The sequence below is a fragment of the Sprattus sprattus genome (genome assembly GCF_963457725.1).
Source record: "Sprattus sprattus genome assembly, chromosome: 7".
Taxonomy (NCBI): domain Eukaryota; kingdom Metazoa; phylum Chordata; class Actinopteri; order Clupeiformes; family Clupeidae; genus Sprattus; species Sprattus sprattus.
Genome location: NC_137926.1, coordinates 10,546,701 through 10,574,179, shown reverse-complemented (window position 1 = coordinate 10,574,179; position 27,479 = coordinate 10,546,701). Strand labels below are relative to the sequence as shown.

Genomic DNA, 27,479 nt, shown 5'->3' with positions numbered 1-27,479 from the left:
TGTGTGTGTGTGTGTGGGTGTGTGTGTGAACAGGAGGGAAAAGGAGGCCCGGTGAGTCACAGAGTGTCACGTCTGTATGTTTGAGTCAGTCGCCCCTCTTCCTGTGAGACCCACTTGTTGCTACGGTGGTAACTTCCCGTAAAAAACACACCCACATGCATGCACGCACACACACACACACATACACACACACCCACCACACGCACACGCACACACACACACACTCGCACACACACACACACACACACACACACACACACACACACACACACACACACACACACACACCACAGCACAAAGAGATATTCCCTCTGGAGAGATACAAAAAAATGACCAGAATGGCACACACACACACACACACATGCCGCATGCTTCACAATAAGTCCATTCAGAAGGCTTACAGATGGAGTCCCATCACATATCTACCGCCAAGCCAACTGGACAGGCCTGTCGAATGTTTGATAAACTGGCTTGCAGTTCATCATAAACCATTTCACAGATTCACAAACAGGGAGTTGAGAGGCTACCGCAAGAAAATTGAAAACAGATGGACTGTTGTACCAGTTCACAAGCATATTCACTTTAAAACTTTTTACAGACCAATTGAATTCAGTTTGGGATCAATGATCACAAATACACAATTACAGACCTACTGGCTTTAATTAACATAATAAATACAAAAATAAAACTCTCCCCATGTTGCCACAGTGTTCTGCTTGAAAACCAAACCCCAAGCCAACTGTGCTACAAAGCGTCTGAGAAGTGCTTTTGCAAAATAGACATGTTCTAGATATGTTCTATTGTCCTATTCTATTCTTTTATAAAATATATCAAATACCTGGCTCAAAGTTATAAAAAGACAACAGTCCTAACAAAAATCTATACAAAACTATGACCTCTTACAAAAACACAAGTCAGCATGGAACCCAGTCCACTTAATGCAAATGGACGCTTTCCTTCTCTCCAACACTGAGCGAGAATAAGAGCACTAGTTAAGTGAATGGGGGGCAGTTTTGATGAGTTTGCCACGAGGTGCTAACCGTTAGAGCGGTGGTTCCACAGTAAAAGTGTCCAGCAGGGTTAATTGATGTAAGCCCTTAAGTCGAGCTGCTTCCCGTCACACCGAACTCCCCAACCCCAACCCCAACCCAGGCCTCCCTCATTTCCAGCTCCAACAGCACTTCAGCCCCTCGCTAACCCACAGGGCCAGATAATCCCTCAGCTGGAGCTGTGGTCAGAACAGCACAGAGACACACACACACACACACACACACACACACACACACACATACAAACATACAAACATACATATATACATACATACCTACGTACAAATATGCGAGTGCACACACATAAACACAGAAGGACTTTTTGCTGTTGTAAAAAAGGATCCGCTCACTCTCGCTCTCTTTCTCACACACATACACACACACACAGAGATGTGCTTTACACACATAATTCACCCCCAAAGAGCAACAAATGAAACAGCTGTCTGCCTAGTTCATGTGTGTTTGTGTGTGTATATGTCAACTACGTATATACGTATACTGTATATGTGAACATTTATCCTCCTCCCAGTCCGTGTTTTAGTTGATTTAGAGGCGCTAGTGGATGTGCTGCACATCAGGAATTAATAAAACCATATATATGATTAATATGCAATAAGTCTTGGCAGAATGGAAACTCTGCCTTGCATATGTTCTCAATACAAGTCAAACAGACCCTGGCGGTCTGTGACATCCTGTCAAACTGCATTGTAACAAAACCCCTCTATCCCCGAAAGCTCCCAAACATGGTTACTGAAGGCCGTACAGCTCATATTGTTAGTATTTAAATCATTTACTGACAACACAAAACTCATGACTCTAGATTTTGTGTATATGTGTGAGAGAGAGATGAGCGTTAGTGAGAGAGTGAGTTCTATGTTTATGTCTGAGTTTTGTAGTATAAGAATGTGTACGTGTGCCTGTGTGTGTGTGTGTGTGTGTGTGTGTGTGTGTGTGTGTTAGTGTGTGTGTGTTTGTGTGTGTATGTGTACGTATGCCTGTGTGTGTTTGTGTGTGTTAGTGTGTGTGTGTGTGTGTGTGTGTTTGTGTGTGTGAGTGTTTGTGTGTGTGTGTTTGTGTGTGTGTGTGTTTGTGTGTGTGTGTGTGTTTGTGTGTGTGTGTTTGTGCGTGTGAGTGTGAGTGTGTGTGTGTGTGTGTGTGTGTGTGTGTGTGTGTGTGTGTGTGTGTATGTGTGTGTTTGTGTGTATGTTTGTTGGGGGGTAAGGCTGCAGGGGGCATATGTAGGGGCCCTACTGGGGCAGTAGAAGGCTGCAGGGGCTGCTCAACTGGACACAATCTCTGCTAATCGGCCCCGGAATGTAAAGCTGGGCAACATACCAAGGGCCTGGGGTCCTGCCACAGAATGGAAAACGACCACAAGACAAAGGAATATATTTGTTTGCCGTGATTGCTCATGTTCTCTGACTATGGTCCTTCATAGTGGAGTGATGTAGGGGTGAATGGACGGAGGGTAATATTACGGAACAGACCACTTGCAGTGTTGTGGCAGTCCACTTTCCCTCCTCTCTTCGCAGTCTTTGCACTCTCTGGCCCTTGAGGGTATCAAATCATCCACCTGAGCTCCATACAGTGATAGTGGAGTCTAAGAAGCCCTTTGACCTTGCACTTACAGCAGTTACATTCCTGCACTTTTTCTTTTCTATGTGGTTTTTCTAGTTCTTACTGTATGTAAAGTAGTATTTATTGTTACACAGGGTTTTTATTGCTCTTAGCTGGACTGTTCTCTCGTTGCTTTGGACAAAAGCGTCTGTTAAATGACTAAATGTAAATGTAAGAACAACACATACAATGTCTCCATTCTGACCTAAAATAAAGGCAAAATCACATACTGAATTTAGCTATAATCTCTTGTATGTGATGGAAACTAATAGTCCACTAAAACTGGACCTCTGTACCACATATGACCAATGACGTCCTAGCACCTGGTCTACCCACAGAACCTCTTAGAAATCAGCGTCAGTTGTATGACTATAGAATGTAGTTCAGTTCAGATCTGTGGTTGCAGAAAGAAGTTCACTCTTCAACGTAGGTTAAGGTCTATGAACGTAGCTTGTGATTCTGCCTGCATGAAGTCCTCGATGAGCAGAAGAGTGCCCGGACTCAGAATGCAGAAGGTGTTTTTCACTCGATCTGTTTCACTTTTATATTGTGTCCTCTGAGGACCTCAACAGATGATGATGTTGATGTTCTGATCGCCAGTTGAGCAAGATGATTTTATCAACAGGAGTGACACCCACTCCAAAGGTCCCCAACACATTAACCCAATTCACACTTAACCCAAGTCAAAGCACTGAGACGACGCGGCTAGGAGTCAGAACAGGCCTCTCTAACCTCCGTTCTCTGTCCCGCTTAATTAGAATCATATGGGCCATGACCAAACTCCAGTCTCGCTGCTTAAGCCCTCAAGGTACGCAGAGGGTTACCATGGAGACTGCGAGAGGGGTAAAACTTCACATCTATACTCGAGATCTGTGTGCCTTGAAGGGAAATTCATTAAGAGTTTCAGCACAGGGTTGGGACTATCTGTTGGCAGACACAATAACCAATTGGACATGCAGCGCGGCGTGTCCGGAGACAGCTGTCTGTTTCGGGGGGCAGAGGAGCTCTTACACTGGGCTTTGACTTGGGCCGGATGGATGCCACATATCTAAGGCATTATTCTGCTTTCCAGTGAGAGCACAGGAGGAATGTCTGCGATGTGGGCTGAACCGGGTTTGAAAGGCTCCTCAGCGCTCACACACACACACACACACACACACACACACACATACACACACACGCACGCGCGCACATTGGCTGGCTGAAACACACCCTGACACCAGCTCAAACAGCAGGCAATTTCCATTCTATTAGGAATACCATGATTACCATGTATCCACTGTCGTCCAACTGTCTAGCAACTATGCATCCGATACGACATTGCACAACTGTAGGAAGTCTTCTGACATGATCTGATACAGTGTTAATTAAAAATGGACTGACGCGTAACTATAATATAACGCAAGAAAATGTTTAAAAAAATACTTCCTTTCAGGGCCAAAATAACATGCTACACAATTTAATCTACTTGATTATGACAAGACATGAGGCATACTATAACTTGTATGACGTGCTTAGACAATTACAGTAGTTGGCAAATTACTCAGATATTCCTTCATTGGTGTTGCAGATTTTGTTATTTTTTGGGTTTGTTTGTTTGTTTGTTTACAACAAACACAAATATTGATGGCTATTATGGTATTCTAATCTGCTTGTCAGATTAATTCCAGAGTACAGACTTGAATGAATTAACCGGTGAATAAATATACACTATTGGCCATTGAAAGAGCTTGTTAACTGCGAACAACACAATATACAAATTAAGGACAAGGCACTGGAACAAAAAAATCAAATAACAAAGTGGATATGTAAATAGCCTGTCACTGTCATGACCAAACAAAGTGCCCTGGCAGGTGTGCGTTTGCCCCCTCGGAAACACACACACACACACACACACACACACACACACACACACACACACACACACACACACACACACACACACACACACACATACACACACAAGCAGTGTTCCCTTGGCCCTTTCCACCTGTTGCTCATGTGAACTATTCGCTGCTACACGCAGTTCCTGTGGAGAGTAGAGAAACACGCGAGCAGCTCACTAATCGCACCCCCAACCAGAAATATGAATTCACAAAACCTGTCCAGCAGCGAATTTGTGATGAATGAAAAGGAGAGAAATTACAGGACATATTTTGACATAGCAAAAGTAACCACCTCTGCTTTAAAACTATTTGACTTAAGATGTAACATCAGTTTGATGTATACAGGAGGTCAAATATGAATGTTCATCAGTCATAACCTTTATGAGCTTAATCACAACAACACAAATATTTCAACAGACTACTTATAATGAATTATGTTGAATCTACAAAAACATAAACATTGAGGTCACCGATAAATTACATAGGCAATCAGATTGAGAGAAAACACACTATTTCACTTGAAGCACAAATCATTAGTCCTTCAACATGTATTTGTTTTACTATATTGGTAATCAACATAAGACATCAAAAACTATTCGGTCATCATCACTCTGATCGTCATCATTATTATTATTATTATTTTTACTTTTATTATCATTATTAGCCACCATGGAAGAGCACACCCACCTGTAGATACCGATTCCCCATCTAATTTATGTGACGGCTCAGTAAGTAATACAGTACAGCAAAAGACTGTAGAGTAATATTTTGCTTTCGAAACAAACATTATACATAAACTAAACTAAACAGTTCACCTCTGCAGAGCGCTTCTGTTTAACTGCGTGCCTATGACGTTATTAGTTTCCTTTAAAAAAAAAAAGTTCCGGACGAAACGCAGGAAGTACAGTGTGAGAATAAAAATGGTTGGAATTCAGAAAACAAATATTTCAGAAATGTAAAAAATGTAAACATATTTGTAAACAATGACTTAACGGGCGCATTGTCTTGCATGGCTGATAGCGGGCCAATTAGCGTATTTTAGCCAGGGTTTTGTTTGAAAAGACAAGTATATTAGCTTAAGAGTAGAGCTTTACATGAGTGAATGGTCAGCAGGAATAACGAGGGAAACTACAAAGAAACACTTACCTCTTGAATGTCAACACTCAAGGCGCTTTCGTCTGGCGGGTAAGTTGAATTTTGGGGGTAGATTGTGAGTGGAATACCAGAGTATTTGTCCCCCCTTCCTGAGTTGTTTGAAGCGCGAGGAAGTTTGGAATTTCAGGAATTAGCTGTGGTATGATATGAAGGCTTGACGGGAGAAAGACGAAAGGAAAGCGAGAGGCAGGACAGACCGACCGGGCAGCACGTAGCGAGGGAGGGGGATTCAAGGGGAGGGTCTGGGGTCTGAAAAGGAAAAGAAACAGCCTTGGTAGGGGGGAAAAGGAAATCACATTGAGAGTTGCAGGGGTCGAGGATTGTCATTGCTTGTCATGGGAGCGATAGACTGACACGATCTGAGGGAGTGTCTGTTGCGAAACATTGTCTGACCAGGCTCATGGGCTATTGATTAGAATTACTTTTGTGTCGTATATTCCATTATTTCATTTCATTTATGTGTTTGTGTCCAACTGTCAAAAATACTACAACTGGCTGATTTAGACGGGTTTTCACAAATCCACTATTATTATATTATGATCCACTATCATTCTCCAAAGTTACATTTTTCATGTTTTTAACGAAGGACTTGAAAAATGAAAACTCATGAAATCACTGACTTCGCAGACACAGTGGGCTAGTTCCGCACCATCTCCTTGTCTTCTGTCAGTTCTCCACGCCTGAATTGTGAGAGCCCTCCAGTGGAAGCTTAGCCCACTGCGTCTAAGCAGCCTAAAAAGTGCAGGTGGCTTTCTGCGCAATTGCAGAGTGAGGCCAATAGTCTGCGTGTATACATTTAGGCCCTATACAATAAAATAGGAAACTTTAAAGGTACCTATAAGCTTACCAATCAGTGATGGAAAATGAAAGGATATGGATATAAGGATGCCTAATGTTGCCAAATAACTCAAGAGAAAAATAAACACAAATAATGCTCTTGTCTTTAATGAAAAATTCATTTATTTGATATACACTTTGCATTGCATTTTTTTTTTTTTCAATCAAGTTTAAGTAGATCTAGTGGTGTTTTTGGAAATTATTCTGAACAACAGTAGGCTGAAAAAAAGTCAACAAAATCAAGTCTGTCTTCAGATTTGGTCCTGGTTCTCTAAGCATCTTCTGCCTCCTCTACAGAGTCCCTACAGAGTAAAATCTTGTGTGATCCGTGCATCACTGATAGTGTTCTATACCTCCCCATTTTGTAGTCACATTCCCATGTCAAGTCTATGCTCTTAAGACACACAGTACATTTTTCATAACTCACATGAACCGCACCATGATAAATAAACAAGTTATGAAAAACCACTTCATTTATTCTCTCAGTAAAAATGGGAAAATAGGGGATAACATTTGTCTAATAGTATATAAATTAAATTAAAGCCTCCCGTGTTAAAAGAAGTTGTACTCTATTTTTTTGAAAGAGTTCAAAACTATGGACGTAATGTGAGAAGAGAACTGTACAAATGCGATATCTGCTTTGGCTACACGACTAACGTTTGAATCGAGTTCTGTTGCTTTGGGACTCAGGGTGGGGTGTGTTTTAGGCACTATGTGGAGTATAAAGACTGTTGGTCAGGCATGGTGCTGGGAATTAACCTCAGATGTTTAGACTCATACACAGAGGTCCTGTTTCTTGGTTGGTCATTGCCCACCCGTCAGTAGACTGTACAGTATGTTTAATGGGCAAGAGAGGATATTGGATATCATCTTGGAAGTGATTTTGTGTCCCATCCTCTCCGTAAGGCTTCTTGGTTTCATGGTCACATCATTGTATTGTTTCTTGCCCGTCTCAGTGGCGGTGTGTGCGTCTTCTGGAGCCTATGCTCTGGTCACGCCACTCGCCACTGGGGAGTGTTTGGTCCAACAGACTGATAAAAGTGTGTCCATTCAGTGTGTCTCTTTAAAGCATTCCTGAAGACGGGACGTGCTCATCATTTCTTGGAGAGGAATTTCATCTTATTTCCTGTGATAAAGATAGACAATTCAAAACCGATCAAACGATCACATAGTGCTAGTGATCGGAAAGATAACATTTTAACGACTAGTGGAAAATAATCTATAATGTTTTGAATACACAAATATGAATATACAGTAGAGGAGGGGACTGTTCTTACCTAAACCTTTTAGGAACTTGTTGACTCCACGGTTCTCAATGCCTGGTAGAGAGTCCAGGTACTCTTGAGCACGAACCTCAAACAAACCTACACAAAGACAATGAAAAATTCACTCATACGCACACTCCAGAAGCAGAAAGCACAACATCCTTATCTTCACTGTATGCACTTTCATTGCCCGTCTACAATTTGTTCACATAATAATTAAAAGTATGCTTATGCCTAGTTATCCACATATTAATAAAGATAAATAAATGGCTAATCACTAAATATCACAATTCAATACAATATCACAACCTGAGTGTTTGATGAATTCTGTCCCCTTCAAAACAACAATATGGAAAGCTCAGTACAAATAATATAATAATAAAGAGATCTGAATGAAAATACATTGAGAGCCCACTAAATAAAGCCACCAAGTGGAACCATCATACATTTCACATGGCAGTCTTCTAGAAACAGCAGTGCCGCCATTTGTCACAACTGCAGCAGGCATGGGTGCGGTCGTAGTGAGCGAAGAACAGTGACACACCTTTCAGGCCTTGCCGGCGATGCTCTCTCTCCTGCACAAAGCCAGCAAACATCTGCGTCTCCATGAACACCTCCAGGAAGCGCCGAAGGCTCTTAGAGACGACAGCCTTGCGGAAGGGCTCGCGCTGGAAGGAGGAAGGGGTGGGAGAGGGGGAGGAGGAGGCCGAGGCAGAGTCGTCATCACGCTCCCCGCCACCCATGAAAAGTGAGTAATGGCCCACTATCTCCACGAAAAAGCGCACAAAGGCCTCCGACACCACAGTGCTCAAGGAGCTGGACTCTGCAGGGAGAACAAGAGCAGTGTCATACACGGCTGACATCGGTGAACTGCAAGGGTATGATAGTATTTATTTGCTTCTTTGGTAACCTACAACTTCACAATGAAAAAAGACATCAAACTAAACAAAACAAGTCAATGATTTCCCAATAAACCAAAAACTTGTACTTTTTGTCTTGGATGTAGTTACTTAAAGTTACTCATTATCTATTAACAACATCCAAGTAAAAAAGTACACGTTTTAAATGGTAGTTACTCATTAATAGAGTAATAGAATACAATCAAGAAAAAAAATAAGTTTTTGGTTTATTGTGAAATCATGGTTGATTAGCTCACCATTGGGAAGGTCTCCACCAGCCAGTTCCTTCCTCTTCTCCAGAACGTGTTCTAGAGCTGCTTGAAGTTTGTGGGGCAGGATAGAGTCCTCATCGTCCAGCTAGAGTTACAGTATACAGAACCACATTTTGATAATGAGTCTACGTTCTATATTTGTAACGTGATAGAAATGCGTCTTGGCATGTTCTTTTTTTGGGGCGAGAGAAGGTACCTGTCTGAGGAAACGGCTGTTGCCCAGGTCAACTACCAGAACCTGTGGAAAGAGAAGAAGGGAGGGGTGATGTCATTTCCTGCAAGGGTAGTAATCTCAGCTCGAGGGGCGGCATTGTTGGACAGAGGAAAAGGGTCAAGGCTCTATGGGTGAACTGTGCCATGTTCACACATAAAAGACCTCTGAAATAGGAGGTGCTCAACATTTTTAGTGTTTGCCGTGTCACACCTAAGCCAATAATAACCACCCTTTCCTTCCCTTTCACTTTAGTTTCCATTTAAATGTAACAGATGTTAAAATGACTTCCTACGGAGTAAGTTGCATAATATACAGCTATCAGAGACAGCCTAGAAACCCTGTTACAATGCACTGAAACAGTTATAAAAGCCAAACACTAAAATATTTTAAAACTATTCATCACATTATATTTAATGACACTTCATGAAAAGATTACCTGTCTTCTGCGTGTATAAAGAAAGAATTCGTTAACATCAGTAGGATATATGCATTCCTTAGTGTCTGACTCGTATCAGTGCTCCCCTGGCGTATCACTGCTCCCCGGGCGCCGCCAAAGGCAGCTCACTGCTCCGGGTTAGTGTAACTTCACTTCACTGTGTGTGTGTCACTGGGTGCTGTGTATGTCACTTCCCTGGATTGGTCAAATACAGAGGTGGAATTCGGAATGTGTGTGTGTCTACACCTCCTCTGCCGTAGAGTCACTTTCACTTTTTCACTTCGCATAGATCTTACCTCCTCAATGGGTAGCTCTTTCAGCCGAGGCAGAGAGCTGGACAGCAGGCCCACGATGAAAGGGGTGGGGGTGCACACAATGTCAATCATGGCGGGAGGAAGCACTGGAATGTAGGTGTGCTGCCAGGTGAAGGGATAGAGCAGAGCCACCACTGCGTGGCAGCACTGAGACAGCGTGCTGGAACACAATCAAAGAGAGTCCCACTGTCATCATCTAGCAATATTGGCAACCTGTTTTAAAGGGATTTTAGGGGGTTTGGTTGAAGAAAATTGCTTTTGTCTCTGCCCTGAGGTAAAATAGAACTCAGAGGTTTAAAGTGTAAGTATACTCCCCAGGTCGAGCCTAATTCCACCCACTGCATAATTTGGAAAAATACTAAATAGTGGGCAAGGGGCTGAGAGTGTATCAGACTGAGAGTCCATGTACCATTCAGTCAAATCTACATCATCATTGGCCCTGGATGATTTTAAACTTAGATGCCATTTTCAACCACTAATATTAAAATGTTTATAAAAACGGTAATTTAGTCAATATCAACCCCAATACTGATGTGTTTCGTCACCACATTTAGTGGACACCTCAGAAAACACATTTAATTGTGTACTTACACTTTATTCAAATCACTGAAGGTCTGTAATGGTCCAGTACAGTCTACCAACTGTCATGAATGTGTGTGTGTGCTTCCACCTTTTCACCACAGGGTGGCATGATGCTATAATACTACACCAGTTGCTTTACAGGAAGACAATGTAAGGTTGTTTCTCAGGGAAGTTCTAAGACTTGGTTCAAGGGGAAATACTACAGAAGTATTTTATAATCCCACTTGCCTTTTAACAGAAAAACGTGGAGTTTGATAATGGTATGATTGCTGGGATGTGGTAGCAAATGAAGTAGCCCTCTCAATGTTGACTAAATGTCTTCAGTATGTTCGAATGTCTGTTTTCATTTACGATCCTCAAAAACCATCATTATCTGAGCAGCCACAGCTCCTTTTGGTTCAGCCACTCTTCATCATCCTATTTTTGCTTAACATATCTACCCATGAAACATCTAGTTTAACAAGGAATATTCCGTATGTTAAGAGGTCAATGAACTGATGAGTTATGTTGAGTTTCAGAAGAATTCCCGAGAAGAGCAGTTTTGTGCAGTGTTGTGCAGTGTCGTGTGGTGTTGTGCAGTGTTGTGCAGTGTTATGCAGTGTTGAGCAGTGCAGTGTTATGCAGTGTTGAGCAGTGCAGTGTTGTGCAGTGTTGTGCAGCATAAAGCAGTATTGTGCAGCGTTGTGCAGCGTAGAGCAGTAATGTGCAGTGTTGAGCAGTGTTGTGCAGTGTTGTGCAGTGTTGTGCAGCGTTGTGCAGTATTGTCCAGCGTTGAGCAGTGATGTGCAGTGTTGAGCAGTGATGTGCAGTGTTGAGCAGTGTTATGCAGTGTTGTGCAGTGTTGTGCAGTGTTATGCAGTGTTGTGCAGTGTTGTGCAGTGTTGAGCAGTGATGTGCAGTGTTGTGGAGTGTTTAGCAGTGTTGAGCAGTGTTGTGCAGTGTTGTGCAGTGTTGAGCAGCTTTCTCTGACTGTCTAAGTTGTGGCTCTGTCTTTTCAAGCCTGCCTCTGGATTCCTGCAGCTTTTTCCAAAGAGAAAAGATTGTTCCCAAGGCAACCATATAACACAACAGCATTTTTTCCACAACTAACTTTCTGCAAAATTGTTCCGCAAATAGTCTTTTCCCCTTTGTTGAATTGTCATCCCCTCTCTCCCTTTCAGTCTATCTTTCACACATACCAACAGCACCCAGACAGGGGTGCAAGGCGGAATATATATGGGTTCTTCACAGTCTAATCCCTTTGTCTGGGTGAATGCACCATCTACCAGCTTGCAAGGCTCAATACCACAAAAAAACTTTGAACTGGAGCTGTCTTAAAAAGAATATGCCATGTCAAACCAAATGGCTAGCCCCAGACAATCCCCCTAACTGCCATAAATACAACACCCATGACGAGGTATTCAGCAAAGTCAGACAGTGACTCACCTCAGCTTGTCTGCCGTAAAGATGACCCTGCGCTCCAGCAAGAGGGAGGCGAAGACTCGGAGCAGGAGGCGCAGGCTCAGGGAGGAGAAGAGACACTCAAAGTCAACGTGCTCCAGGCGGGAGTCTGACGGCCGACACAGCTCAATGACCTGAACGAGGAAGGTGTGTATTAGACACTGCAGTCGGTCCCATTCATATGGTTATAATGCAGAATTAACAAAGATGGCAGAGAGTCTTGTCACGGTGAAGAGTGGGGGAAGGGAATTTGTAACACATGAAAGTACACACAATTATCTATATGTGTGTTTATGTATTGAAGACGGGGGTGTTTCCTTTGACACAAGTGTCACTGTGTAAGTTATGGGGGGGGCTCTGTGTGTCCTGACCTTTGCCACGGTAAAGAGTGAGGTAAGGAAATATAAAAAACATGAAAGTACACACAAATTGTGTGTTTATGTATTGAAGACAGGGGTGTTACCGTTGACACAGTGTCACTGTGTAAGTTACGGGGAGCTCTGTGTGTCCTGAGACGGACTAACCTCAGTGCCTGACCCGGGCAGAAAGTTCTTCACAGTGATGGTTCTCCCTGGGGCTGGGAAAGGAGCCTCCATGATGCCTCTCATGAACGGCTGCACCAAGGCGGGGGAAATGGCCCTCCTCTTCTCCACCTCATCTAGGATCTGAGAAGGACACGGCATGCACACACACACACACACACACACACACACAAGCACACACATATGCACGCACGCACATACACACATACACACACATATGCACACACATACACACACGCACACACACACACACACACACACACACACACACACACACACACACACAGACACACACATGCCCAGACACACATGCGATTAACACACTGTTCCCACAAACACAGGCGCACAGACCAAATGTACATACCCATATGGGTGCACACCAAAATTATGTTTCATTAGAGAGCCCGCTTCACTGAGAGCGACCACATGAGCTGCAGTTCCCATCTGTCTTTCAGTGGGTGAGCTCCAGTTCTTTGGGAAAGTGGGATTGAGAGAACATGGGGGTGGGGTTCTGTGGGCACGTGAGCCTTGAGTGTGGTGGAGGGAGGGGCGGGGACATGGAGGCCAGCGTACCTTAGAGAAGAGGTCAAAACATCCAAGCCGGCTCACGATGCAGTAGACTTCAGGAAGCCGCCTTCCTTTACCACTGGGCTGGAGTTTAAAAAAAAAAAAAGCACAGAAAGATTTATCATAATGCCAACTCTGTTATGGTAAATAGACTGCATTTATAAAACACTTTTCTACTCATAGAGCCCCTCAAAGCGCTATGAATGAATCAGACATTTCCCCATTCATACACTGATGGCAGAGGCTACTCTCAAAGATGCCAACCTGCACATCAGGAGCAGTTGGGGGGTTCAGTGTCTTGCTAAAGGACACTTTGACACTTGTTTGAGGAGTAGTCGAGATCGAACTAGCAACCTTCTGATTGCTTAATGACTCCTCTACCTCCTGAACCACTAACCCACTACTATGAAGACAATAGAGTGTTAAGGAGGTAGTCAAACTGCTCTCCTGACACCTGCTGTGCTGTACATGCTAACAACAGAAGAGGAAACAGGATATAAGGCTTTCCTGCCCAGATGCACCAGTGAAACAGCTGAACTACTCAGCCCAGCACTTTTACCACAGTTCTTCCTACCAATTCCCCATTCCCAAAAAACTAGCTGATAAAAAATCAAACTCACCAGCAAACGGCGGCAGTAACCAAATCTCCGACTTCCGTCCTCACCCGTCAGGACAAACGAGAAGGTCTCACTTTGAAAGGAAGAAAAGAGATTTGAGATTTAAAGGGAGGGGGGGGGGAAAAATCTTCAAACAACTGCAAGATGAACTCGTTGAAAGAAGAGAACTCTCATTAGTTCATAGTCTGAGCGATCACTCAGTTCGTACAATAAGGCCCACAAGGCTATGGTTTGAGCGAGGGGGCATATATGGGGTAGACCTGGGCAGTGTAAAGTACACAAAGACAGCTGCTGTTTTCCAGTGACATGGCTCTGCCTGTGAGTGTCAGTCTGATGAATGAGTGTGCCTGCAGGTGGTGTGAGCGATTCTTCAGCTTGACCCCAAATTCCTCAGTGTGCAACTCATCACGGTACATTATTATTACCTGTCACCTGGCCAAAGCAGCTTTCACAGTGTAGTAGCCGCATGAGACCTGGATAAACAAATCACTTTGCCTGTTGCTCGAACGCAACAGACCGTAAGTAATCGGGAATTCACTACTGAGTGAGTTTGCGAATACTCAAGCAGCACAGTGCAGATTCAATTTACCTGGGAAAGTGGTCAACGTTGACCCAATTTAAACTGTTGGTCTCACCTGGGAAAATGGTCAACGGGGATCCAATCCTTGGCATCCGGGAAACAGAACTGTGGAATGACCTTCAGCTGATCCTCAGCCTCTCTCATGAACTTAAAACTCCTCTCCAGCTGGTGAAATAAAATAAGTAGTGTGAGTCCCAAAATTGTACAACAATTTCATCACTGATAGCATATCCAGCTGGTTTCAAACTCATTAACACACATCACGAGAAACTTTCTAAAAGCAAATCATAACATTCCCAGCACTGTCTTAATCCAAGAATCACTGCTTCATATTTGCTGACTCATGCTCTTCTGATATATTGGCCTTACCTTAAGAGGGAACTGCTGAGTCACTTCAGGCAGGTATGGTGCCCCGGCCTTAGTCTTATGTAGCGCAACCACTATGAAGTACTCAAAGAGCTTCCTCTCTTGCAAGTCCATAAGGTCTCGCTCGAGGGTTCGGTATCGGCCAGTCTGCTTTAGCATAGATTGGACCGACACCAAGCGCTGGCTGTGCGCTAAAAACACAAAAGGGAAGAATGTGATGAATTATTATTATTATTATTATTATTATTATTATTATAAACACTACATTAGACTGACACTTGAGACTGTGTTCTCAGCATGTACTTTGGTGCTAGTATACTTTTGTACTTTTGATACTAAATAAGTAGCGCTAATGTAGAAAATCCTCGGAATCCCTTCTCACCTTTGAGTTTCTCCTCCGTGTCACTTTCCGACTCACTGTTCTCATCAGTCACTGCGTTGAGATCAAAGAAAGAGGCGACAATGATGTAAGTGGGAGAGAAATGCACTGAGCATGCTCCGGCTTTGTTCTACATATGTGTTTGATAAAGTGGCGTAACCTCTCTGCATTTTGGAAAGAAAAGGGCCAAAACTAACTGACCCGAAAAATGTAAACATGCTCATAAAGCTAAGTGGACACACATGGGGAACTGGTGGGTAAAATTGTCCAACTCCTTGTAGCCTGTTAGCTGTAGGTGCACCCACTGCTTGAGGGGGGAGCACTGAAGCGGACCTCATACATACACACCTCTTCCTGAGCTTGGCTCTGTGGACTGTGAGACCCTTTTCATTCTCTTCTTCCCTCTCCTCGCCTCAAAGATGCCATTGATCTTCAGCACCATCTGTGAGCGTGAGCAAAAAAACAGAACCAACTGAGCTTTAATCTCAGAGGAACTCCACTTCACCTCGCTTGGTATTTACAAACTTCCAAACCAGCACAAACACGTGAAGCCTTGACAGGCTAACTCTTTATTTATCTCTCGATGACTGTCTTCAGACATTTCCAGACAACAACCTGCTGCGCGGCAGACGGTAAATCACCGGGGTGAGTTGTGTGACGGCTTAGAGCCGGGCCCCAGTGATGGTACCTTTGGGATCTTCCTGCGTCTGCGGTTGTAAGGGTCCCCGGAGAGGCAGGGGGTGTCGTCGGGGCTGCTGGGAGTGGACGGTGGGCTGATGCGGGAAGGTGACGCGATGCCCCCGTCGCGATTGGTCTTACGCAGGTCCAGCAGTTTGAAGCTACGGCGGTCTGAGTTCTGCCTGAAGAATCCAGGCTTAGAATTCAGCTGTTGTCAGGGAGACAGAGACAGAGTAAGGGTATTGGTTTGCTTGTGGTTTTTATTACATTAAGCATTCAACTTTGACAGTGACGGCGACTGCACATCATACCACTACTGTAAGAACAAAACTTCTCGAAGTATTCATACCTTAGATGGTGTGTCTGGGATTGAGGAGGAGGGTGACACGGGTAGGGGACATTTGTTACCAAGGCAACGGCTCTCCAATTCAATATCTTCATAAGGGTTTTCTTTTGTTGGAGGATCTAAAAACAGTGAGGAGAAAATACTCACTTCATCAAACATGGCAACGGCTCTAACGTCATAAGTCAAAGCACACTCACAAGATAAAGACTCTCTGGATATTTATTGCTAATTTCCTGCATCAAAAACATTTTTTTTTAAATTTTATTCCATTTTCCAGCTACCCCTTCCAACTGTTGTGTTTTTGTTTTGCTTTTTTCAACCCCTGCCCCAGATGTTTGAGTGTTTGCCAAGGAAACTACTTGGAGGTGCCGTCATTCGCAGCCAAGTGCGGCCGGGACACGCAGCAGCTCCATCTGCCGCACCGAACCATCGACGCTAGCAGGCTATTAGGGAGTAATGGGGAGTTATAGGAAGTGGTTGGGAATCGTAGGGGGAGAGGATTCATGTCAGAAACAGCCCATCTCCCATGACGATTCATCTGCCAGATGCGACCTGTAGGAGGGGGACGTGAGGCAGGAACATTCAGTTCTTTTCCTCCAGAAGACGAGCAATCACTGCACTGCACCGCCGCTCGCATTTCACTCGTTAAAGCAACCTCAGTGTGTGTGTGTTTGTGTGTGTGTGTGTGTGTGTGTGTGTGTGTGTGTGTGTGTGTGTATGTGCGTGTGTGTGTGTGTGTGTGTGTGTGTAAAGCAACCTCAGGCACTGAAGATACTAAGCTAACAAAACAAAACTTATATTACACATCTGATTTCAACCCCACCTCAGGGACTGTTGATGACAGTTGGAGCCAGCCAGCACATGCAGATAGGTGTACCATCTACTCACAACCTCTTCAACCACTTATTCTTGTATGTTATACGTTGGTGATACAGCTGAATACATATCGAATGCATAGCATACATTGTGAAATTGTGTACGGGGCCATAACACGTTTGGTGAAGTTTTCCCATGAACTTCAAAATATATAAAGACCCTCAAATTCCTCTCACATGTGTAAGTGTACCCAAGTATTCTCTCCTCTAGTCTCAATCCTGTTTACATTATGCCATCGATAATATTCCACAGGCTGAGATCATACACCACTGAAACCAGTACATATGGTGACCAATAAGCGGACTGCCCCATACTACTCCGTGAGAAAACATCAGAGACCTCCTCAGACCAGACCTCACACAGCTCCATGGAGTCAAGTAATGAGTAGGCCAAGGCATGGGGTAGACCAAACACAAGCTGACTTTGATGAAAAAAATACACAGCAAAAGTTAAATCACCAATAACCAACCAGTTATTTTAAACTATTATGCACATTGCTGCCTCAGCTACCCTCGTCTTAACCAATGGATTTGCCCTGTTGGTTCAAACAATGTTGCCAGGCAACTGCAATTTAAAGTGGTATCGACACTAAAGTCAAATACATGGCCAATAAGACACATCCAAATGATAACAAAAAGGCACATACCACACCTAAGAACCCAGTGACATCATTTGCTTATTCATTACTTCATCTGTTTTTCACTTAGCACTCCTTGTATTGCTGTGTTATACAACAGCAAACTATTGAACCTGTCATGTGTAGTAGGTCTAGTTTGCTGGCTCCCAGTGCCAACATGTCATTTCCCTATGCCATTCCACCCAGGACTTATGTATCAAACATAATGGAGGGTGGATTACCTAGGATATCCTCGTAGACGTTCTCCTCCGATAAAGTGCGTGTAAGGGTCAGCTTGGCTTGGGCATACCAGTCCACTCGGCAGCCCTCGGTGGAAGACTGCAGCAGGTCCTCGAACTCATAAGACTTCCTACAGGCACACAAACGCAAGGGCAATAATGAAAGGGGCAGGGGGAGGAAAATGGAGGTTGGTGGATCTGCAAGGACTTACAGGAAATTGGTGATCTCAAGAGTTTGTTGTGGTAACATATTGGGACATCTGTGTGGATGCAACGTTTTTGTTTTTGGGATTTCATTAGGTTTGAGAGGCAAAGAAAACAAGCATTACATGATGTGGTGCAATGGCAGATATTGTTCAGGAAGAAAAAGAGGTGACTGGCCCCTTGGCCCTTTGGTTAAAATATCAGTGCCTCATTCATACCCTGGACTAATAAACACCGACTCTGGAATTTGTGGATGTGGACTCCGCAACCACTTTAAACAAGAGGACTAGACAACCTTAATGGTCTGAATCCTCACAGAAAGCATACTGTCTTTTCCCCCTTGCAACTGCGTACCACTACCACATATGGTATGGTATGTAACACATTCTTGAGAGAGAGAGAGAGAGTCCATCTTGGAACAATGAACATTTGTCAACGCTTCACTGTTGGGCAACACTATGGATCGGGAATAAAACAAAGAGTACCTGTTGCTGCTATCTCGGGTCCTTTCTGCCCAAGGCCTTCTGCAGACACCAGGTGGGGGGCATGTTGGCAGAGGTGGTGGGGGTATTGAAGGTAGAGGGGGAAGGTTGCGTCTGCTTTTTAGCAAACCACCAGCAGCCACCGGGGTGCCTGTCAGGGTGTGGTGCTGGAAGGTGCGTTGGGGTTTGGGTACAGGGTTGATGGATGGCGCCCCAGGCTCCGTGTAAACGTTCTCTGGGTCTCCATCCCGACCTCGACGACTCCTTGTGGACCGAACTACATCCAGTGTCCCGAAAATAGGCTCTGTCCCCTTCCTCTCTGTCTCTTCCTGCTCCTCCTTAGAAGGGGGGCAGAAATAGTTTCCGGGGAACGCTATCGGGGGCTTGCCTGGTGTCTCTTTCATGGCCTTCTCCAGTTTCTTAATGTGAGTCGAAACTGATTTTTTATCCTGGACAGTCTCCGCCATTTTACCACGAAGTCCTTTGTCTAGTACGGCTTCCCGGTCCCTAACGAATCCCTCTGGGGATATGGGCCTCGAGTCGCTCGTTTTGCCTCCATTCTCCTTGCCAGAGTCCTGCCTGCTGACGAGTCTCCTACTGTCCCGCCTCTGAATCTCTGTGCTTTTGATGTCCTTCTTCCTCACGCCGTCTGCCTCCCTCTGTCCTGGCGTTGCTGGGCACGAGCCCACGGCGGTCTCGGAACCCTTGCCCTCCCACTGGGAAATCTTGTCTCGGATGCTGGCTTTGCTTCGGACAGCCATGGGGGTTTTTGAGAGCTTGCCGCCGCCGCAGCCGGTGAGGCCGTTCTCGGCGATGTGGCTGTCGATGCTGGTGGCGCGCTTGTGGGTGAGCATGTCGTCGCCCCTGGGGCTGTTACTGCGGCTGTCCGGGGGTGTGAACCAGGCCTCGCTACCCCTGTCCCCTTCCCCGTCCCCGTCCCCGCACAGCTCTGGCCACTGGGGCACAGCAGTTGGAGCCTCCCCGAGCTTCAACCCACAGCACCGGAGCCTGTAAACACCACAAAGCACACATGATCATGATCGCTCTCTGCCCTGATTCACACATCAAGTCTCAGTGATCACATCTCTGGTTAATTACAGTGCTAGAAAAGGAGCTGTAATTAGTCATTTTTACATTTGCCGAAACATATGATTAGCTTAAATTCTGAACATACACAGATAATTGCGATTGCGATATGTCTGTGCAATGTCTGTTAGCATCTCATTCATTTCTCTCTTTGGATGAATGACAACCCCAAGCTGGAAAGTTTATAGGGCAAGAACTGTTTTTGAACTTAAGCCGAAACCTCAGTGTCAGTTAAGGATCAAGCCTCTATGCTATTTCTGGATGCCGAGGGAATTCTCTGTCAGATTTTTTTTTTCATAATCAGCTCAAACGATAAACAAATTCTTGGATGCTTCCCAGCTCATCAAACCATTGTGTTTCAACAAACAAAACGGCAGAAATGTGGGCCATGCAATGTTTCATTACGTCGCAAAATAATTTTCATTAAAAAAAAAGTCATGTAGTGCACTGGAAAAGGTTCAAAGGACACGTGGACTGCTACCCTTAAACACCCTTCCCTCACAGACTTTCAAATTGGGGTAATTTTTCAATTTCAAACCCATGGCATGTTACAAAAAAAAGAATCATGGTGGGGAAAGTTTTGAGAATCTCTTGGTTTTACGAGATCTCTCCCCCTCGGTTGAGGCTGTAGATTTTATGAAGCATGGAGCGGGGAAGAGGAAAAACTAGGTCAAACTCTTGGGCCAAGAAAAAGAGTTGAGAAGAGAGGAGGAAAAGCGGACAAGGGATTTGGAAAGAGCCGTTTTGATGGTGTCTTCTTCCTAGTAGGAGGGAATAGCCTGTTTAGATAAAGAAGGGGACTGAAAAATGTAAAGCGGGAGCTGTGACAGCCGCTTAAAGAGGGAACAGCAAGTACTTTATACCGGCTGAACAGACAGTGAACAGGCAAACAAAATGTTGAAACATTTAAACTTATCAGGGAGATACACTAGATAAAAAAAGATGAAAGGATCTTTTTTATGGCTCACAGTATACGTTTGCTTAGGATTTGAACAGCCAGTCTCAGTGTGTGTGAGGGGCAAATAGGGAGATATTTAATGAGTAGGGAACTGCTCCAAGAGCCCCCTTCATCAAATATATTGCCCCCGCTAATTTTCTACCCAGCATTCCATACTAACCAAGTCATGCCATAATTTAGTTAATGGTGAACATCAGTTTCAGTTCATTAGTGTTCATAATTTATTTAAAAATAAATAAAAGGGGTTTCCCAGGTAAGAAATGTACAGAGTTTGTGTGTGTGTGTGTGTGTGTGTTTGTGTGTGTGTGTGTGTGTGTGTGTGTTGTGTGTGTGTTTGTGTGTGTGTGTGCGTGCGTGTGTGTGTGCGTGTGCCGGTGTGTGTGTGTTTGTGTGTGTTTGCATGTCTGCAGAGAGGGGGGAAGAGAGAGAGTGGTGGACACATGGTGAGTGTTTATGGTCGAATGGACATTCCTGCAGAGTGGTCAGCTGTGGCTGCTGTTGCAGGAGGTGATTAGCAGGTATAATGGATAATAATTGACAGCACAGCTCTCATTAACTAAACCATCCAGCGTGCTTGCGGGCAAACAAGAGAAACGGAGGTATCGGTGAAAGTTAAGTTCCATACCCGTTGTAAGATTGGTAAATGCAGTTCTCAGTGTTCGTGCAGAGCAGAAGAGCCCTCCCACCAGTCATCATGCTAGCAGCTGGCATCCTGCAACCACAGAGAAACAAAATCAGTCGAACAATATACAAACCATATAATGGAGCACAGGCACAGCACAACAGAATCTTCCTGAACAGACAACAATACGTTGGCGATATATTGGGAAATGGACAGTAAATTGATCAATAGACTGAATTAACCACCACAGAACAACTACAGTGAGTCTTATGTAAGTGTCTTGTTTTTATTCAAACCAAATGTGCTGTGTTGTGTTTCAAAATGTCCCTTCCCTCATAAATTCAGCATCTTATGCTTGTGCATTCAAACGTGAAATCAAACACACAGAAGATTTCTTTTATGGTCCTTGATATTGACATTCAGGGGGCAAAGTACTGGACATTCCCAATGTAATGCAATTAGGGCATGTCAGCAGCATTCCAACACAACATTCCAACACAACAAGAGGGCATTCTGTTTTACTTGTAAGTGAGGATGTTGACATGCCCTCTGATGTTAGCCATGAGTGATGTGTTGCCAACATCTGTTTGTTTCAATGCTGGCTCCATAAGTTCCTCATTTCCAAGCCAAGCTGATCATTTCAAGGAAGCCCTTACAAGCAGGCTTCCTACTAAGTCGGAGAGGGTCGGTTCTGGCTACAGTGTGAAAAAGAGATTGTGATTGATTGTCCAGTATTAATAATAGCCATTCTCATGTTAATTCATTTCTTAAAGTTGTAATTGCTGAACAGTTATTCAACCTCACTGTTGAAAGGACATGACTAACACAGCATCCACTTACGAATCTGTGTAACTTTACCTTCCAGGCGTCATAACAAGGAAGCATGACATCATCCGTAGGCTTACGAGGAGGACAGAACCATATGGTACACACTGGTCATCAAAATGAACTTTTATTTGTCACATACAATTGCAGGAAGTACAATATGCAGTGAAATGCTTAATCGCCTGACTCCAACGACTGTGCATTTACACATAGAAATATGTAAAATAGACCACAGGTAAGTCAAAATAGAACTCTGCTATGGTTTTACTATGAACCACATGTTTCCTCGAGATGGTGGGCAACAGGCTTTGAGCGGAGACATTATGAGGAAGGAGACAAATCACTTATGGGAAAATTCATGGGGTAAATAGGAGGGAATCCATAACACTAAACATGGCGGATTTGTAACTGGAAGTCCTGCCCTGTATTATCAAGAGCCAATCACATTGTTGGAAATGACATATCTTAAATTTCGCCTGCCTTGCACATTCTGTTTATTTCCACTGTTGCCATAGCAATAGCCTAGCCACAAAATGTGATGCATTTGCAGTGAGCAAGTCAATCCTAGTTTAGCCTAATTTGAGCGGTTAGGGAAACAAGGTCAAATTGTCAATGTCAGATTTAAACACATATTGTGTGATGTACTTTTAATGTCTGTTTGGCCATCCTATGTGGAGTTATGTGGATCTCTCCCCAATATTTTAGATAGGAGCCTGATCTTTCCCCATTCATTTAGATAGGAGCCTGATCTTTCCCCATTCATTTAGATATGAGCCTGATCTTGTTTGCCCAAAATAGCTGCACGGAGATGTCACCAAGATGGCTGCTGAGTGGCAAGGCTTGCCCATAAGGACTTTGCTTTGAGGTTGCATCACCTTCACCCAACAAGCAACATGGCGAATTAGGAAAGAGAATTGCTGAGATCCTTTTGATCACTGCACAACATAGACTACGATCAACTTTGGAATCATCCCAGTACACCCCTTTTCACCAAGGACAGGTAACATTAACTGGGCATATATAACTAGCATAGTTTAATTGTACACAGGGCAAAGCATCAGACTGTGTGCCTTTCATCAGTGGTCATGTACTGATTTGTACATGGAATTTTATTGTTGCAGTATTTTTCTTCATGGTAAGGTTATTTAGGTTGCTGGCTTCGCCACACCGTTAAATTGATGTTAGTTATGCTTTACACAGACACGGGGTCTTGCTTGCGAATACCATCATCCAACATGGATCGCATTGCCTACACATACCTTGAATTGGCCTCAAACATAGCTACACACGCAAAGAGGGAACTCAAAGCTCTCGCTTCACATATTCCTTTATTCCTAAGCCGTGTGATCATGCCTGCACATACATGCATACAAAACATACAAAGGCAGAATAAAGGAACATACACCCATTCTTTTTTCCACACACCTGACATGCACGCACGCACGCACACACTCACCCTCTCTCTCTCTCTCTCTCGCTCACACACCTATCTCATACGAAGGTAGAACATACGAAGGCAGAACAAAGGAACATACACCCATCCTTTCTTCCGCACACCTGACATGCACACACACTCACCCTCTCTCTCTCTCTCTTGCTCACACACCTATCTTATCTGGTGAGATCACCAACATGTTATTGGGCGCTATTGTTAGGATAGTACCAACAGTATCTTAGTGGCCCTTGTGAGGAAAGCATTACCATTTATGCACAATTGCGTCCACATTTATTTGGTGGCCGTCCATTGTACCATTGTACCATTGTACTGACATTATTTTGATACCCCTGCGTGAGGACAAATAATATACTGCCATTAATTGGTGCCATCCGTGTGTGGATGTAAAGGGCTGCTTTTTAAGTCTCCCTGTCCTGTTTACAATGTAGATAACCATTGAGATCAAGCTGTGTGACTTTACTGGGAGTTTTGTTAGCTGTTGATTTTGACGATGAGTAATCTCTGGCACAACTAATAATCCCACTGATGCTGTTGGCTTTGAAATTTGGCTGTTTGTGTTTATTTAAAGCCAAAAGGAATACTGCATCCTTTTGGCATGCGGTGACCTGAACTTTGATATGTTATAAGGGCCAGCGCCATGCCACTGAAGATCAGTGATTTGGGGTTTGGAAAGACATTCCTGACTCTGAAATAAGTCATAGCAGAAGGTATAATTCTAGATAGACATTATGCATCTGAACATGAAGTGGGCCTTACATCTCTCTTTCTGTCTCTCTCCCAGAGAGAACCCTTGGGAGTGGGAGGTTTGCGTCAGTGCATCACTGGCCTGCAGGCCCAAATGATTTTCAGCTGTGTGTGTGTGTGTGTGTGTGTGTGTGTGAGAGATGTGTGCGTGTGTGTGTTGTGTGTGTGTGTGTGTGTGACTGTGTGTGAGATGTGTGTGTGTGTGTGTGTGTGTGTGTGTGTGTGAGAGAGATGTGTGTGTGTGGTGGGGGGGTCACATGTTTGAGCAGAAACAGCCACCCCCTCCTTCTTCTTTTTCCTCTCTCTCTCTCTCTCTCTCTCTCTCTCTCTCTCTCTCTCTCTCTCTCTCACTCACGCCACTGCAACTGAAAAGGGAGAGGGAAAAAAGGAACCAAAATCCAAAGCGGAGAGTGGAGCTGAAGAATGTATGCTGCCTTCGGGAAAAAAAGTGAAGTGTAGCTTTACATTTCTTTACATTTCTCGGTCAAGGTTGAGGCTGGACTGGGCTGGAAGACAGGGCGAAGAAAAATGGGAAGGGAGCTTGAGGGAAAGGGAATATTTAGGATAATAATAAAGGTATACCATTACATTGTGATAGAGTGGGGAACTGGACCTTCACATGGTAAAGTTTCTGGGAAAGTATGGAGGCTAAATGTCTCGCATTCCAGTGAAAAAAAAAAAGTTACTTCTCTGTGAGCTAGCTAGACTATAGCCAAAGCATTAGGTTATAGTTCTTGGTATTTGCCTCTGTTTACATGCACATCACTGGACTAGGTACTTCTCCTTTAAAGTGTTTAATCACATTATATACACTAACGGCTGTCTTTTCCAATAACAGTGCTGCCCCACTCAGTGTAGCACCATGCCGTAGCATTGGATTTGGCACTTAAAGGCTCCAGAGTGGCTGGACAACCGTTGCTCTACCCAGGGGCTGGGACTCAGATCTCTGAATAAAAGAGTGTGTGTATGTGAAAGGCAGTTAATCTATCTCTGTAAATCTGACAGGCCGCCTCGTTTTATTGCCCCGGGGCAGTGGGGGAGCTTCTTTTGGGGAGTACACGGAGCTGTGAGTCAGTCTTTGTTTGGCCGTTCGCTATTGTTCGACCTGACCCTTGTAAGGGATGCCAGTGGCCGCAGTGATGGCTCGAAGGGAAGCCATCTGCTTTGGCCAATAAAAACATTATGGGGAATGGTGACCCCCTGTGACCTTTACCTGCCACACCCCTTGACCTCTCATTTCTGATTGCTGATTGGTGTGACAGGCCTAGCTTGCAGAACTTTGGGGAAGTACAATGTTCTACCCAAGACTGGTGGATTTACAAACTAAGAGGTGCAAGAAACCACATAAACGTCTGGGGTATGTGGATCCAAGAGAAGTTTGCAAAACAACAACCCTTGTCTCTTAAATTGACCACTGCCTGCCAAAAAGTTTAAGAATTATAACATGAGTGGGACAAACTGACTTTTAAGGGACTTATGGGAATCAATCTTAGCAAAGTTAGTACATCTTAGCAAAGTTAGTACATCTTAGCAAAGTTAGTAATACTTGCAAGCATGGTCTGCATTTTTCCTACAGCATATCCACCTGCATCGACTAAACTCAGAGTGTCCTGGTTTTGGTGGTTTCAAAGACCCTGAGACTCAAATAGGTCACATTCAGCGCCACTGCCAAGCTGAAACAGAGTTGTGGCTATGAAATGGGCCTACAACCTAAACAAAGTATGAGCTAAAAAAAAAAAAAAAAAGCTCACCCCTCAAGAAAAATCTGGGTGATGGAACAAAGGACGAGGGCTGTCTCTCCATATCTCCAGAGACCCAACACTCTGGCCAACCTCTCTGAGATGAGTCCTAAAGTTTGTGTTTGTGATCAGAGTCAGTCAGAGGGTGTAGTGGCTGAGGCTGAGGGGATGGGATAGCCGTGTGGGTCAGAGCCAGGGCATCAGGCTTCATCAGTTGCGTAACTAACCGCTCTAAACAGGAGATGACTATCGGCAGACCGTCACCGGGATCTGGACACAACAAGAGTTACGTAAAGACGAAGAAGCTGTAAAGCCAGAGAAGTAAAGAGGAGGGAGTGATTGCATTTACGAGGCCTACAGCACCATCTGATAACTCTGTAAATACGTAAATCGGAACATGTTTATATGTATGTCTACTTTAAATCTCTCTTCCAGCATGGCTGCTTATGGATGAAGGGGGTTCGCCTGACTGGTATCTGTGCATTTTTCTGTCTTGCGTGTCTCCTTTTGTGTACTTGTGTGTGTGTGTGTGTGTGTGTGTGTGTGTGTGTGTGTGTGTGTGTGTGTGTGTATGTGAGAGAGAGAGAAAGAGAGAATGTGTGTTTGTGTACGTGTGTGTTTGTGTGCGTGTGTGTATATGTGTGTGTGTGTGTGTGAGCGTGAGCGCTTCAGAGAGGACAAGCAGTGTGTGAGCGAGTGGAAAAGAGAGACCCAGGCCATCTGCAAGCTGGCCGTAAATCCCCAGACGCACAAAGAGCTCTAGACTCGCTCGCTCCCCCCCCCCCCCCCCCCCCCCCCGACCCACACAAATCACCGGCCTGCACCTCACACGCCTTCGCAAGCGCAGCCAAGCCGTGATGCCTCTGCTGCTCAGGACAGCTCCACACATGGGATCCCAACAACGCAGAGATTCTGAAGGTCAGCGAGACAGCCCTTCCTGCTTCAGAGAGAGTTGAGCGTAACTGGCCCACACCTTATCTGCCAGTGTGTGAGAGACTGTGTTAACTTTGTGGAAAGAGTCAAATAATTCATGGTATGCAATCTATGCATTCAGACCACTGCTATTTGACTGGCTGTTTGTCAGATAAGAAAAAGTCTGTTTGACCAGCTGCAGTCATTAGGGTTCCCTCAGTGCTATAGTTATTCATTCTTAACCTCATTCAATCCCCAGCCTCACTGGTTGTCTTTTGCAGAGCAGAACTCTTATATCGTCTTCTCCTCCTTAGAGAATTTAATTGAATTGGATTTTGTTCAAAACCAGCACATTTTAGATCTTGATTGACGACATGTACCTGACATAGTTTTACCACTATACAATCAGGACAGCTCTCCAATCTCTTGAATAAATGCTATTTTGAGTGGGTGGGTTTGAGAAAGAAAGTCAGCCTTGTTAGTCACACTGTATACTGTATATATATATACATATATAATGTATATGAAATATATATCAGTATTTCTTGACTTAGACAGGCACTGAGCACATCTGATCCCACGAGTCTACCTTATACCCATCATCATTTATAAGCATGAGTCATTACTTTTATGGGAATCCTTGATCCTTGATTATGAGTTTGGATACAACAGAATAAAA

At 44.2% G+C, this 27,479-nt stretch overlaps 2 protein-coding genes across 4 annotated transcripts in view; both read right to left on the bottom strand.

Moving 5' to 3' along the window:
* tead4 (TEA domain transcription factor 4) overlaps positions 1-5,938 on the bottom strand; it is a 30,972-nt gene extending 25,034 nt beyond the window's left edge. For all 3 annotated transcript variants that reach the window (XM_080841552.1, XM_080841553.1, XM_080841554.1), the window contains exon 1: positions 5,699-5,938. The gene's annotated coding sequence lies outside the window, so the exon portion shown is untranslated. The remainder of the gene's footprint in view (positions 1-5,698) is intronic.
* An 803-nt stretch (positions 5,939-6,741) lies between these two features.
* LOC308367861 (DENN domain-containing protein 2A) overlaps positions 6,742-27,479 on the bottom strand; it is a 31,121-nt gene continuing 10,383 nt past the window's right edge. Inside the window, exons 2-20 of the mRNA XM_080841851.1 lie at positions 21,128-21,214; positions 18,462-19,466; positions 17,776-17,903; positions 16,045-16,160; positions 15,706-15,903; positions 15,366-15,459; positions 15,021-15,071; positions 14,642-14,829; positions 14,328-14,437; positions 13,696-13,765; positions 13,082-13,159; positions 12,491-12,631; positions 11,952-12,100; positions 9,927-10,104; positions 9,177-9,218; positions 8,966-9,065; positions 8,354-8,632; positions 7,822-7,908; positions 6,742-7,670 (exon numbers count right to left, since the gene is read on the bottom strand). Of these exons, the coding sequence (XP_080697977.1) occupies positions 7,639-7,670; positions 7,822-7,908; positions 8,354-8,632; positions 8,966-9,065; positions 9,177-9,218; positions 9,927-10,104; positions 11,952-12,100; positions 12,491-12,631; positions 13,082-13,159; positions 13,696-13,765; positions 14,328-14,437; positions 14,642-14,829; positions 15,021-15,071; positions 15,366-15,459; positions 15,706-15,903; positions 16,045-16,160; positions 17,776-17,903; positions 18,462-19,466; positions 21,128-21,213 (3,132 nt within the window). The 5' untranslated portion in view covers position 21,214 and the 3' untranslated portion in view covers positions 6,742-7,638. The remainder of the gene's footprint in view (positions 7,671-7,821; positions 7,909-8,353; positions 8,633-8,965; positions 9,066-9,176; positions 9,219-9,926; positions 10,105-11,951; positions 12,101-12,490; positions 12,632-13,081; positions 13,160-13,695; positions 13,766-14,327; positions 14,438-14,641; positions 14,830-15,020; positions 15,072-15,365; positions 15,460-15,705; positions 15,904-16,044; positions 16,161-17,775; positions 17,904-18,461; positions 19,467-21,127; positions 21,215-27,479) is intronic.